Below are 14,060 nucleotides of genomic sequence, written 5' to 3'. Positions count from 1 at the left end.
ATCACTAATTGCTGATTTAATAAAGTGTTTTACATATCAATAGACAGTAGTAGCCAAAAAGGTTTGGGACAAGAATGACAAATGCTGGGGTCAGAATGATAGTCTTTTTTACTTATTAACATTAAATTTGCAATGGTCATGAGCTGAAAATTGTGTGCCTATGTCCCTTTTTCTTACACAGGAAAGCCTCAGCCAGGAGGAGGCTGTGGAATGTGGCAGCCAGGAGGAGGCTGTGGAATGTGGCAGCCAGGAGGAGGCTGTGGAATGTGGCAGCCAGGAGGTGGTGGCGGTTAGTGGCAGCCAGGAGGTGGTGGCGGTTAGTGGCAGCCAGGAGGTGGCGGCGGTTAGTGGCAGCCAGGAGGTGGCAGGGGTTAGTGGCAGCCAGGAGGTGGCAGGGGTTAGTGGCAGCCAGGAGGTGGAAGGGGTAAGTGGCAGCCAGGAGGTGGCAGGGCCCAGTAGCCTGACACAATCTCAGGTCCCTCCCCTCCGCCTTCAACAAAAAAGGGCCAGGAAGGGGAGTAATGTGGAGGAGGCAGCACTTGGGCTGATTCGGGAGGCTAATGCTGCTCTCAGAACCCCCCTCAATCCTCAAGAGGCCTTTGCCTCCATGGCAGCCTGCAAAATGCAGGACATGGAGGGCCAACGCATCATGTGTAAGGAAATCCTTTATCTCACATTAAATAAGGGGTTGAGGGGCCAAATCACACCCAATACCCACCTGTGTGAGTTGGACCATCCTCCTTCTCCTCCTTTTCCTGCCACACCTCCCAACACCACATCCACAGCCACAGCCTGGAAGCAAGCATGTAAGGAAGACAAGAGTGTGATGGCCTGGGTTCAGTCTGGTCTGGCAAAAGATGCAGGCTGTTGTATGACCACAGCCTGGGGACAGATATGTCATCTGCTGCTGTTCCTGATCTCTTGTAGTCCTGGACCGGATTGTGCTCACTATTATATGGACTCCTTAGGCCACCAATGTTGGCTGGCAAATAATTGATGTGTGCCCTGGGGTACAAAGACTTTGCCAATTTCAGCAGTTTCTCCAGCGTTGCCTTCCTCTTTATTTTGTTATGACCCAGAATAAATGTATATTTCTTTTTAATAAATACTTGCCTATGTGTTTTACTTCAAAAAGGACAGTTTGTTTGTGAGTAGGCAGGTACATTTCCAAAATACAATGTCAAATTAACAAGGGACACCAACACCAAACGACCTCCTTGAAATTAAAAAATACAAGATAATAATGGTGTTGTGGTAACTTGACACACAAAACCGAAAAAAATATTATGGAGATCACTGAAAAAAAAAAAAAAAAAAAAAAAAAAACAGGAGATCTGGATTTAAAAAAAAAAACCCAAAAATGATATCACTATAAAAACTAAAAAAAATTATTCTTGAGATCTGACTAAACCAAAATATTATATTCAGGAGATCACGAGAAATAATACAGAAATCAGTTTGTGAGAACTCTGTGTGAATATGAGAAGCAAAACAACTTCATTCTTCTAGCATTCTAAAGAATAAGAGGATGCGCTGCATTGAATTATTTAAAAACTTGCAGCGTGACGAATGTGCTATCTCCATTACGAATGGTAGTTTTACCAGACCGAGCGCTTCCATCTCGTAATTTATTCTGAGCATGCGTGGCACTTTGTGCGTCGGAATTGTCTACACACGATCGGAATTTACGCAAACGGATTTTGTTGTCGGAAAATTTGAGAACCAGATCTCAAATTTTGTGCAACGGAAATTCCGATGGAAACTGTCCGATGAAGCCTACACACAGTCGGAATTTCCGACAAAAGGCTCCATTGAACATTTTCGGTCGAAAAATCAGATCGTGTATACGAGGCATAAGTGTGTTTGTCCGAGCACTAATACACTGCCCAACAAGAATTCTCCTGCCTTTGTGGCTGTGTGTGGTGAAGAGATGAGCTTGGGCTTGTTATTTGGATATACCATATTTATCGGCTTATAACACGCACCTTCACTTTAAGAGGGAAGTTTCAGGAAAAAATCTTAAATTTTATATAAAGAACTGTGAAGCAAAATACGGGTCAGTGCCCATCAATGCAGCCTAATCAGTGCCCATCTGCAGCCTCACCATTGCCATGAATGCAGCCCCACCATTGCCAAGAATGCAGCACCCACGTTGCCATGAATGCAGCAAACCCCGTTGCCATAAATGCAGCACCCCCCTTGCCATGAATGCAGCACCCCCATTGCCATAAATGCAGCACCCCCATTGCCATGAATGCAGCACCCCCTGTTGTCCTGAATGCAGCACCCCCATTGTCCTGAATGCAGCACCCCAATTTTCTTGAATGCAGCACCCCCATTGTCCTAAATGCAGCACCCCCATTGTCACGAATGCAGGAACCACATTGTCATGAATGCAGACTCACCATTGCCATCAGTGCAGCCTGATGCATGCCCATCTGCAGCCTCGGAGGGGGAGGGACGAGCGCCAACAGACATACAGGAGAAAAAACTTGTTTTCTTGGTGGCCGCTTTAATAGTAAATCCTTGGCCCCTATGCTGGACAGAACAGTCGTCCAATGGCAGCGCAGGAGACGGGACTTCATTTTACAGAGACCGCTGTGTAAACAGGAAATACTCCTGTATGTACGGCACTCGTCCCGCCCCCTCCCTGTTCCCTCCAAGGCCGCCAGCATGTACATCTTTTGTGGCCCCCCAGCGCTCAGGGATTCGTTGGGGGCCACACAAGATATACATGTCAAAATTACCAGGCGGGCCATTCGAAACCGGAATGCGCGCCGCAATTGGCCCGTGGGCCGGACTTTGGACATGCCTGCTCTAGACGTAAAGAGTGCCCCCTTGTTCTCTGTGTTGACCGTAAAGTGACTAACTCAACACCAAGTTCGCTATATGGACCCCATATATATTTGTACATGTTGATCATATCTCCCCGTAGTCTCCTCTTCTCAAGAGAGAATAAATTCAATTCCTCTAATCTATCCTTATCCTATGTGTCCATGCACATTAGGACGATTACAGGCATATTTTGAGCTTAACGTTTAGAGGCAGGGAAAAAAACCCTTCTGGTTCACGTTTCTGATTGGAGCTTTCTGGCAGAAAAAATATAAAACTCTCCTAAACTCGTCTAAACTTTGTACAAAAAATGCTCTATATGAGCGTTTTTTTACTCCCAAGAGAACAGCGTTTTTGTAAGCCCAGTGTGCATGGAGCCTTTGGTTTGTTTGTTTTTTTTTAATATCTGTCTAGTTCAGCTTTAAATAACTTCAGGATGTTTCAGGGACATTTAAAAAAGTCAAGCCTAAGGGCTCTTTCACACAGGGCAGATCAGTGATCGCTCCGCCGATCCCCGCTGAGCAGAAAGATGACAGGTCCATCGCTGCACACTGTGCAGCGACGGACCTGTCAGAGCGCCGCTCTCCCCTATGGGGGATCGGATGATGACGGACCGTAGTGTCCGTCGTCACCCGATCCGATCCGAAAACGGATGGAAAAGTAGGTTTTTCCTCCGTTACACTTTTCGGATCGGAGCGGGTCGGATGTCAGCGGACATGTCACCGCTGACATCCGACGCTCCATAGGGATACATGTATGTCCATTTTTCATCCGAAAACGGAAGGATGAAAAACGGACATACGGATCCCTCGTGTGAAAGAGGCCTAAAGAATTCATGTGATTCATGTCATGTGTGTTTGTTTGCACGTACCATGATAGTTGCAGTCTTTATTTGGATCAGTAAATTGAGCAAACCGGATGAAGAAAGTCTAATAAGCCCTTGATGGACTGTGCATGAGCACACTTCTCTTTTCTGAAAAGTGAAGAGGAAGTATTATGTTCATTGCTTAAAAGAAGCTATCATATAACTTGCACTTTAAAATCCCTGGTTACTGTGATGACCTTTAGAAGTGGTTGCTAACAGTAGAGATGTACAGCTCTGGGAAAGTTCCCCACTGGTGCACAGACAGCAAAAAAATAACTAGAGGGTTTTCCCATTTATTTTAACCATTTGTAGTAATGGATAATGAAACACTAAACCTGTCAAGATTTAAAATTGTGCACGCCTGTGAAATGGTGACAAACTACTTAGAATTATCCATAGGCAATATTTTAAAAGCTTTTACAGGCTATCAGCTTAGAGTTAAACATGAGCTATGGTGCTAGAATTATTGCTCTCAATCCGATACCTCACATGTGTGGTGCACCCTTATGTGTACATTTGCATTTGGTGTGAGCATGGAGGCAGGAGTGCTTTTAAATTTTTTTTGTATTTTTTTTATTTACATTTGTTTTACACTTTTTAAAAATATATATATTTTCATTTTTAATTTGTTGCTATCACAAGGCCCTTATGATAGCTTTGGGCAGTGAGAGGGAGACCTCTGATATCTCCCTTTCAAAGCATCTGATCAAACACAGATCATGTTTTATCAGATGCTTCCCTGGTTATGCTGGGAAGGAAATGACAGCACTGAAACTGGAAGTGTCGAAGTCCTCATCACTTCTGGCTTCATTCGTTACATAGGAGATGAGGAAATGTACGTTCCTCCATCCCCTCTGTAGGCAGCTGACCTGACTGCTTACAGCAAACCCTGGCTTCCCAGTTCAGTGGACGAGACCGGGGTGGGCTTTCCTGAGCACTGTAAGAGTGATTGGGCAGCTGTAAAGCCACTTGGATCACTTTTATGGAAAGCCAATTGTATGCTCTAAAAATAATGTAACCATAATCATGGCTGCATGTATTTGGGTTAACCTGGTAATCCTGACATTAAAACACTTCATGTCCTAGGGTGACAATCGTACTGAGCAGCATTGTCACTCTAGGACAGGACAGGGAGTGTGTTAGAACTACATAACTTTTTTCCTCTCTTCTCCATTACAGTGAGTGGCGTTTTGCAGTCCACAGAGATGGCAGGGAGCAATGCTAACTGTTAACAGAGGCAGAAAGCACAGGAATTTAAGAACTCAGAAGATTTCTGGCTGGATGAACAGCTACTTTATTAGATATAGTCTATTGATATAATCAATATCAATGTAACTTAGTGCACCCCCTAGGGAGCCACAAGTAGAATGGGATCCCCCACCCTGCACAGCCAGGCACACCGAATCTTCACAAGCACACTTGAGTCAGAGAACAGTCCAGTAAATTGTTTTTGTTCTTTATTGAGGGATTAGAATTTGGATAGGGATTGGGAAATTATGGGATGCCCACTTCAAACAACTTTAGGAACCACTATATACAGTCTATAAACACTCCTTCTCTTCCTCCAGTACTAACTTGGTTGCAGATTTTGAGCAACAGCCTGTTTGACAGGAACCTGAGGCCCCTTTGAGTGTGTAGCAAAAATTCAGTGTACAGCTTACATCCCTTTGGCTACTGATCTCAGCACCACCTCCTCAGGCAATGCCAGCCTGCCTGGCAACAGCTTCCCCCTCACTAGCACTTCTGGCCACTTTTCCACAGTCCTCCCAGAGTGCTTACTCACCAGCCCACCCGGTTGACTACTCAGGAGGTCTCTAGGACATGCTCACTCTCTCCCGCTGTCCTCTTCTTCTTTTCCTCCCATGCCATTTAGGAAGGATTCCTCCGTGTGTTATAGAGGTTCCCTCCAGTACCCAAGGCCCAGGCCCGAAGTCACCCACCCAGACTCGGGGGGCACCCTCATGGGTCACCGAAAGCCTCTTACACACTCCATCTCCATCTTCCACTGACTCCCCTGCTGGCATGACCCATGAGTATTTATGAGGTGCCTGCCCCCTGCCAGCCCACTTTGTTGGGGGCTGGGGCCCTCATCAATACTCCAAGCAGCTCCTCCCAGACTCCACCCTCCACTTCTGAAAGCTTCTCCAAGGTTCCAGAGAGCAGGGGGAGTTAGCAGAGGTCCTGCTTGCTGAGTCATTCAGCCTCCTGGAGTCACTCAGCCCTGACCCAGATTCAACCCACACCTGGCTCTCAGCCAGGGCAAATGTCCCTACACTAACAACTATGTACACTAGCACACACTAGAGAGTGCTACAGCTATATTTAACAAACCAAAAGGGAGCAAATAAGAGAAATATATTGTTAGCGTTTACATGCAACAGAAAATCTAGGGAGTATGCAGGGGTACTTATCACCATCCACAGAGATGAGGTCATCTTTACACCTATCCAGGAGTGCCAATGAGCAGAACAGGCAGAGTAGGGATATTAAAAGTGAACTTATGCCCCGTACACATGGTCAGATTTTCCGACGGAAAATGTGTGATAGGACCTTGTTGTCGGAAATTCCGACCGTGTGTAGGCTCCATCACATATTTTCCATCGGATTTTCCGACACAACAAAATCCGTTGTCGGAAATTCCGATTGTGTGTACACAAATCCGACGGACAAAGTGCCACGCATGCTCAGAATAAATAAAGAGATGAAAGCTATTGGCCACTGCCCCGTTTATAGTCCCGACGTACGTGTTTTACAACACCGTGTTTAGAACGATCGGATTTTCCGACAACTTTGTGTGACCGTGTGTATGCAAGACAAGTTTGAGCCAACATCCGTCGAAAAAAATCCTAAGATTTTGTTGTCGGAATGTCCGAACGAAGTCCGACCGTGTGTACGGGGCATAAGGGTATTAAAGAATAATACCCTTACAGTGGGGTAAGTGTTAAATGCTTGTTACATCTAGGGGTAAGGTAAGAAGATGTAATACCTTATTCCTCACTCCGGCTACCAACGCTCTCATTTTCCTTGTTGTGGGTGGGCCCTCACTGTCCTCATGTAAAATGGATGACTATTGGTTCTGCATTGTAAGTAATGACTTCGGTGTCTGACCGATGGACAAAGCACTGAAAAGAAGAGACTTTGGGATACCAGTCACACAATGTGGAGAAAGCCTGTTGGAGCAAGGAATAATGTAGGTATTGCAGCTTATTCCTCTATCCCTAGACTTAACAAGTATTTACTTGTTACAGACTAGTGCAGGGAGACCCCAGAACTCAGAAAGCAGTCTAACATCCCATTTATTTAGGAGACATTGAAGTAGTTCAATAAAGCCCTAACACTTGTAGCATGGCCCTTTAAATTAGCCTGCACCAGATTTAAAAAATCCTGCTACCCCTTTCAGTAGATTTACCAATATATGCTACTGATTCCAGTCGTTCTTAAAAGTGTAGCTATTACTGCACAAAATTCAAAAATACATTTGTAGATAACAAAATTGAAGGTAATTTAGTTGGTGTACAAACATAGGCAAAGAACCTGTATCTGTATGTTATGTAGCAGAGCATCTGTTTGCTGCTGCTACCACCTCTCCTCCCTACTTGTCACTCGTAAGGATGCTGTCAGCCTCCCAGCAACCAGTGAGACTGGCACTGGACAGAGCCTGATGGGGAAAGTGAGACACTAGTTCCCTATCAAGTCCTCTCTCTCTTTCTGATTGACAGCAGGCAGTGGATGGATTCTTCAGCCAATAGCAGGTTTTCTATCACAAGGTGAGCGGACCTGATGGGGAAATAGTGTCTCTGAATTCCCATCGGGCTTCACCCACCTAGATGCTGTGGCAGTAAGAAACCCAGTGGCAATAAGGACAGAATGCCTGTATAGAAACTCCAGCCTTAGTGAGCCTACGCATGCGGTGCTTGTCCCAGATTCATGTACTTGTTTCCAACAGGTACATGATTCTATCACCCGCACTTCAGTAAAGTTTGCCGAACCACCACAAACCGAACCACAGTACGTTTGACTCATCACTGTTATACTGCTGCCTACAGGAGGTTGGGACAATAACAAACAAAAACGTTAAACCAGCCCCCGAATAACCCTCCACTAAAAAAAAATATTTTTGCTAAACCATTTATTTATTTTTTTATGTAGTCAAGATACTTGGGACATTACAGTGACTTCAATCAAGACTTCATAATTGTTGATTGAGCTGCTATGTGGATTGATGTATTTTCTGCAACAGCTTAGAAAGCCTTACCCAGACCTTGCTGGAGCTGCACTTACTGATACACTCAGTAAAGGCGGTCAGGCTGAAGCACCAGGAACTCACTGTTGTGCTGTTGCAAATTTATTTACAAATGTCCCACCACCACTAGTTTCACCAAGGTGGGGTTAAGACCAGCAACGAGTTTGGTCTGGTGGGTTTGGTCTGAACCTATATAAAAACTGTATTGCTTGGCCAATGAGCAGCGGGCAGGAGATTCACAGCTATGTGTAATAAACGGGCAGGGATGCTCGTGACATCATTGACTAATATGGTCACCACAACCCAGAAACACCTTATGAGTGTTGGATGGAAGGAGTTCTACTTATCCATCTGGTCCTGGTGGTCTTATAAACCAGTTTGGGTTAAGGTGTAGCCTCATTCCTGCCTACCCTTTAAAGAGGATAAGAGGATGTTTATTCTACCCTCTTCTTTGGGAGGTTTCATGGTTAGTACCCTTCAACTTTTCCCAGCTTAACAAATTGTTTCCCCTCGATTTATCCTCCACCACTCTCTGCCAATCCCTCCACTGGCTTCCACTCACCTAATAATCATAATAAAATTATAAGTACTAACAATAATTTACAAAGCCATCCATAACTCTGCCCCCAGCTACATCAATAACCTAGTCCCAAAATACCAACCAAGCTGCTCTCTTCAGTCCTCCCAAGACCTCCTGCTCTCTAGATCCCTTGTCACCTCCTCCCATGCTCACCTCCAGGATTTCTCCAGAGCTTCTCCCATCCTTTGGAACTCCCTACCCCAATCTGTCCGACTGTCCCCTAATCTATCCATCTTTAGACGATCTCTGAAAACCCTTCTCTTTAAAGAAGCCTATCCTGCTTCTAACTAATACACTGTTTTACTTCCTCCATCTGCTCATCCCACACAGCTATTACCTTTTGTATCAATTGACCCTTCCTTTTTAGATTGTAAGCTCTAATGAGAAGAGCCCTCTGATTCCTCTTGTACCAAATTGTAATGTAACTGTAATGTCTGCCTTTAACTTAAGCACTGCTCAAATTGTTGGTGCTATATAAATCCTGTATAATAACAGTAATTTAGATTTCATGGTGTGAGGGCCATTACATCCATGGCTATTCTTGGCATTGGTTGCCTTATAGGGTAACATCCTTGATTATCATGAATCGCCCTTTCTGCAAAGTCAAGGGTTAGGAGTGTTCAGCTTAAGCCTTTTGCTGTTGAACAGCCTGTCTTTCCTTGGGACATAGTCTATCCAATCTTCCTTTACCTAAATTAAAGGGTTAGGCATGCTGGACGTTAGCTTCCTATCGAACATGGTACAGTATCTCACAAAAGTGAGTACACCCCTCACATTTTTGTAAATATTTTATTACCTTTTCATGTGACAACACTAAAGAAATTACACTTTGCTACAATGTAAAGTAGCGAGTGTACAGCTTGTATAACAGTGTAAATTTGCTGTCCCCTCAAAATAACTCAACACACAGCCATTAATGTCTAAACCGCTGGCAACAAAAGTGAGTACAACCCCAAGTGAAAATGTCCGAATTGGGCCCAATTAGCCATTTTGCCTCCCCGGTGTCATGTGACTCGTTAGTGTTACAAGGTCTCAGGTGTGAATGGGGAGCAGGTGTGTTAAATTTGGTGTTATCGCTCTCACTCATACTGGTCACTGGAAGTTCAACATGGCACCTCATGGCAAAGAACTCTCTGAGGATCTGAAAAAAAGAATTGTTACTCTACATGAAGATGGCCTAGGCTATAAGAAGATTGCCAAGATCCTGAAACTGAGCTACAGCACGGTGGCCTAGACCACACAGCAGTTTAACATGACAGGTTCCACTCAGAAAAGGCCTCGCAATGGTCGACCAAAGAAGTTGAGTGCACGTGCTCAGCGTCATATCCAGAGGTTGCCTTTGGGAAATAGACGTATGAGTGCTGTCAGCATTGCTGCAGGGATTGAAGGGGTGGGGAGTCAGCCTGTCTGTGCTCAGACTATACGCCGCACACTGCATCAAATTGGTCTGCATGGCTGTTGTCCCAGAAGGAAGCCTCTTCTAAAGATGATACACAAGAAAGCCCACAAACAGTTTGCTGAAGACAAGTAGACTAAGGACATGGATTACTGGAACCATTTCCTATGGTCTGATGAGACCAAGATAAGCTTATTTGGTTCAGATGGTGTCAAGCGTGTGTGGCGGCAACCAGGTGATGAGTACAAAGACAAGTGTGTCTTGCCTACAGTCAAGCATGGTGATGGGAGTGTCATGGTCTGAGAGTGCATGAGTGCTGCCGGCTCTGGGGAGCTACAGTTCATTGAGGGAACCATGAATGCCAACATGTACTGTGACATACTGAAGCAGAGCATGATCCCCTCTCTTCGGAGACTAGGCCTCCAAGACAACCACTGCATTGCTAAAGAAGCTGAGGGTAAAGGTGATGGACTGGACAAGCATGTCTCCAGACCTAAACCTTATTGAGCATCTGTGCGGCATCCTCAAACAGAAGGTGGAGGAGCGCTAGGTCTCTAACATCCACCAGCTCCATGATGTCATCATGGAGGAGTGGAAGAGGACTCCAGTGGCAACCTGTGAAGCTCTGGTGAACTCTATGCCCAAGAGGGTTAAGGCAGGGCTGGAAAATAATGGTGGCCACACAAAATAGTGACACTTTGGGCCCATATTGGACATTTTCACTTAAGGGTGTATTCACTTTTGTTGCTAGCGGTTTAGACATTAATGGCTGTGTGTTGAGTTATTTTGAGGGGACAGCAAATTTACACTGTTATACAAGCTGTACACTCACTACTTTACATTGTAGCAAAGTGCATTTCTTCAGTGTCACATGAAAAGATATAATAAAATATTTACAAAAATGTGAGGGGTGTACTCACTTTTGTGAGATACTGTATATCTTTTTTGAGCTTCCCCTTAGTGATCTGTTTTTTCTCTGGGACTGGCCCAGCAAATATTTCTTTCTTGTTGACCACATTAGTTGTTGGTCTGCTATTCTCCTGTTCAGGTAGTGTGATGTTTCACCTGTTTTTTTGTTAGATAGTTGGTTAGTCCTCCATTTCGCTGAATGAGGCCTATCCGTTCCTTCAGGTAGCAGTTCACCTTTAGTGGTGATTATCTGTTCTGGTCTGAAGTACCAGGTTGACCCTCAGTGCCCTCTCCTTAGTCATGACAATTTCCATATTTTGTTTGTCCCTTCTTCATCTAGCTGTGATTCAAGGGTTGATTTCTTCAGATACTCCTTTGTAGTATGATCTCCACATTTGTTGGTCTTCTTAGCGGCTGTTGCCCATCCTTCAGCTGGACTGCTTTAGGATGTCCTGACTGTTAAAGAATGACCAAATTCCTGTGTCCCTCAATTGATGAAGAAAATCATCTTTTTGTATTTACTATAAATATTTTTCATGAAGTCCATAGGTCACGCCCCTCTGAATGTTAGAGGCAAAGTTATATGTGGCTGGTATACAGTCCCTGACAAAAGTCTTGTCACTTCTCTATTTTGTAGAAACTCCTGCTATTAACCTGACTTTTAATTAATCAATTGGTGTTAGAAATAGCTCATATGCAAAGCTAAAGCCCTCCCAAATGATGTTTAATGCACTGAAATAAATTTGTTTCACTGAAAAAAGATTTATCATTTAATCAAGACAGACAGGTCAAATTTTACAAGACAAAAGTTTTGTCGCCTATACAGAAATTGAACAACTTTACTGAAAATCCAAAAATATGTCAGCAAATTAAGTAGTGGTGCTGTGAGATCCAAATTTAATATCTTGTATGACTTTCATGAGCTTGAAGGACAGCATCTATGCGGTTTGGTAAGGATTCATACAATTTATTGATGAAGTCATCAGGAATAGCAAAGAAAACAGTCTTGCATGCCTCCCAGAGTTCATCAATATTCTTTGGTTTCGTCTTCCATGCTTCATCTTTCATCCTACATCACATATGCTCAATGATGTTCATGTCTAGTGACTGGGCTGGCCAATCCTGGAGCATCTTGATCTTCTTTGCCTTAAGGAACTTTGATGTGGAGATGGAAGTATGCGATGGAGCACCATCCTGCTGCAAAATTTGGCCTTTTTTATGGTTGGGAATATAAGAAGTAGCTAAGATTTCTTGGTATTTTAGACTATTGATGTTGCCTTCCACCCTGCAGATCCCTCGCACACCCCCATACTGGATGTAACCCCAGACCATGATTTTGCCTCCACCAAACTTCACTGTTTTCTGGGTAAATCTCCGCTCCATGCGGGTTCCAGTAGGTCTCCTGCAATATTTGCGGCGACTGTGGTGTAATTCAACAGAAGATTCATCTGAAAAATCCACCTTCTGCCACTTTTCCAGAGTCCATCCTTTTAGCAGGCTGTGGCCCTTGGCAAATGCCACACGGTTTTTCAATTGTCTTTTGTTTAGTGCTAGCTTATGGGCACTGATTTGACCATGGAGGCCATTTCGAGACAGAATCCGACAAACTGTTCTGGTTGACACAGGGACTTCAGGTGACCAGGTCTCGTGGAGCTCTGCTACAGTGGAAAATGGGCTGGCCTTGGATTTTCGAGCCAACAAACGGTCCTCTCGAGCAGTTGTCTTGCGGGGTCGGCCTGACCTGGCCTTGTCCAAAACATCTCCAGTCTCTGAGACACATTGAAGGTGTCTGCCACATCAGCAGTGGATCTGGTCTTCAGCCTCTTGATAATCAACACTTTAGTCTCCGGATGAATCTTAGGCATGTTTGCAGAGGTCTAGTTGCAGTTGAGAAGGTCTAGTGTACTGGTGTTTTTTTTATACACACCTGAGACCTAATTGATCCATTATTAGTCACAGGTGAAGCTCATATAACAAGGCGACAACACTTATGTCTTGGCAAAAATTGACTCAATGGGCTTTACCAAGCTGTGAATATTAGAATACTTTTTGTCAGTTTCGTTTTGCACTGAAACATTATTACAAAAGCTCTTGGGATTAAAATGACCCATTTCTTGTAACAAAATCTTGATTAGAAATATATTTTAGCGGCACTTCAGGTCAATTTGTACACAAGCGACAAGACTCAGGGACTGTATATTTTTTGTTTTGTGTCTCAACCTTCCCATAGTCAGCTGTATATTTGGCTGATAAAGAATTACTAATTTTCTGTGTCCCACAATAGACTTTATGAAAAAGATTTTACAGCAAGTACAAAAATCTTATTTCTTTTTCAGGCTAAAATTAGTAAGATTGGTGTACTGCTGCGCTATGTAAGTCAAGTTAAAAGTACCCAAGCAGTGTCTGCAACTGATTAGCTATAGCCACTGTTCAGCTTACAATTTTCCACCCATCCCCTTCAATTTGTTAGTTTTTCAAGCAAGGTGTTGCTTGCAGGGCCACCCATTGTTAGAATTGTGGCCGATTTACAGGAGGAAATCTTAAGTGAATGGCTAGCTTTATTCCCATGGTTATACTCAAAGTAAAGAGAACAATGGTGTCAAGTATAAATCTTGTGTAAGCCTGCACACTTATTAATATTTTAACATCAAAGATTCAGATTTTTGCATAACATTAACTGTCACTGCTTTTCTTTAAAGCTGTGTTCATTGAGATTTTTTTTTTTAATCTGAGGATGGGTCTTCATTTTTAGACCCATCAACAAATAGGCTGCAGTATTGTACTGTGCCTGAAATAAAAGCTAGCTTTTATACAATTTCAATCGTGGGCATTGATGAAGTATTAATCATCATACAGCCTCTCCCTCAGAGGAGCTAAGGTTTATTTCTCATATTCTAAACTTTTATATTTTTACAGCCAATCAGAGCATTGCATCAGCTCTGCATTGTTCACACCTACTTCTGTTACAACCTTTTTCAGTTTGGTGTTCTGGTGGCCAGAGCTTCAGTCTGTAACCAGCTGGAAAGGAACTTGTCACACTTGGGATTGCTTCATTGAATCTACAAAATACTTGTAATTAACTATGGCAGAGCCTTTCATCAGGCATGTTCAGCTCCTTGGCTTTGAGAAAAGATTCTTTCCCAGCCAGCACTATGTAAGTAATTGTAAGAATAGAGTTATATATTTTGAAAATAACAATTGGAACAAAGAACATGCACTGCACTTCTAGCATGCT

The 14,060-nt window shown here is 43.7% G+C and overlaps 1 protein-coding gene across 2 annotated transcripts in view; it reads left to right on the top strand.

Moving 5' to 3' along the window:
- The first annotated feature begins 13,799 nt into the window (after positions 1-13,799).
- NCF1 (neutrophil cytosolic factor 1) overlaps positions 13,800-14,060 on the top strand; it is a 35,888-nt gene continuing 35,627 nt past the window's right edge. For both annotated transcript variants that reach the window (XM_073615026.1, XM_073615025.1), the window contains exon 1: positions 13,800-13,979. In XM_073615026.1, the coding sequence (XP_073471127.1) occupies positions 13,908-13,979 (72 nt within the window). In that variant the 5' untranslated portion in view covers positions 13,800-13,907. The remainder of the gene's footprint in view (positions 13,980-14,060) is intronic.

The sequence above is a fragment of the Aquarana catesbeiana genome, linkage group LG02 (assembly GCF_042186555.1).
Source record: "Aquarana catesbeiana isolate 2022-GZ linkage group LG02, ASM4218655v1, whole genome shotgun sequence".
Taxonomy (NCBI): Eukaryota; Metazoa; Chordata; class Amphibia; order Anura; family Ranidae; genus Aquarana; species Aquarana catesbeiana.
Note: the sequence above shows the minus strand (reverse complement) of the source record. Positions and strands in the feature narration are given on the sequence as shown.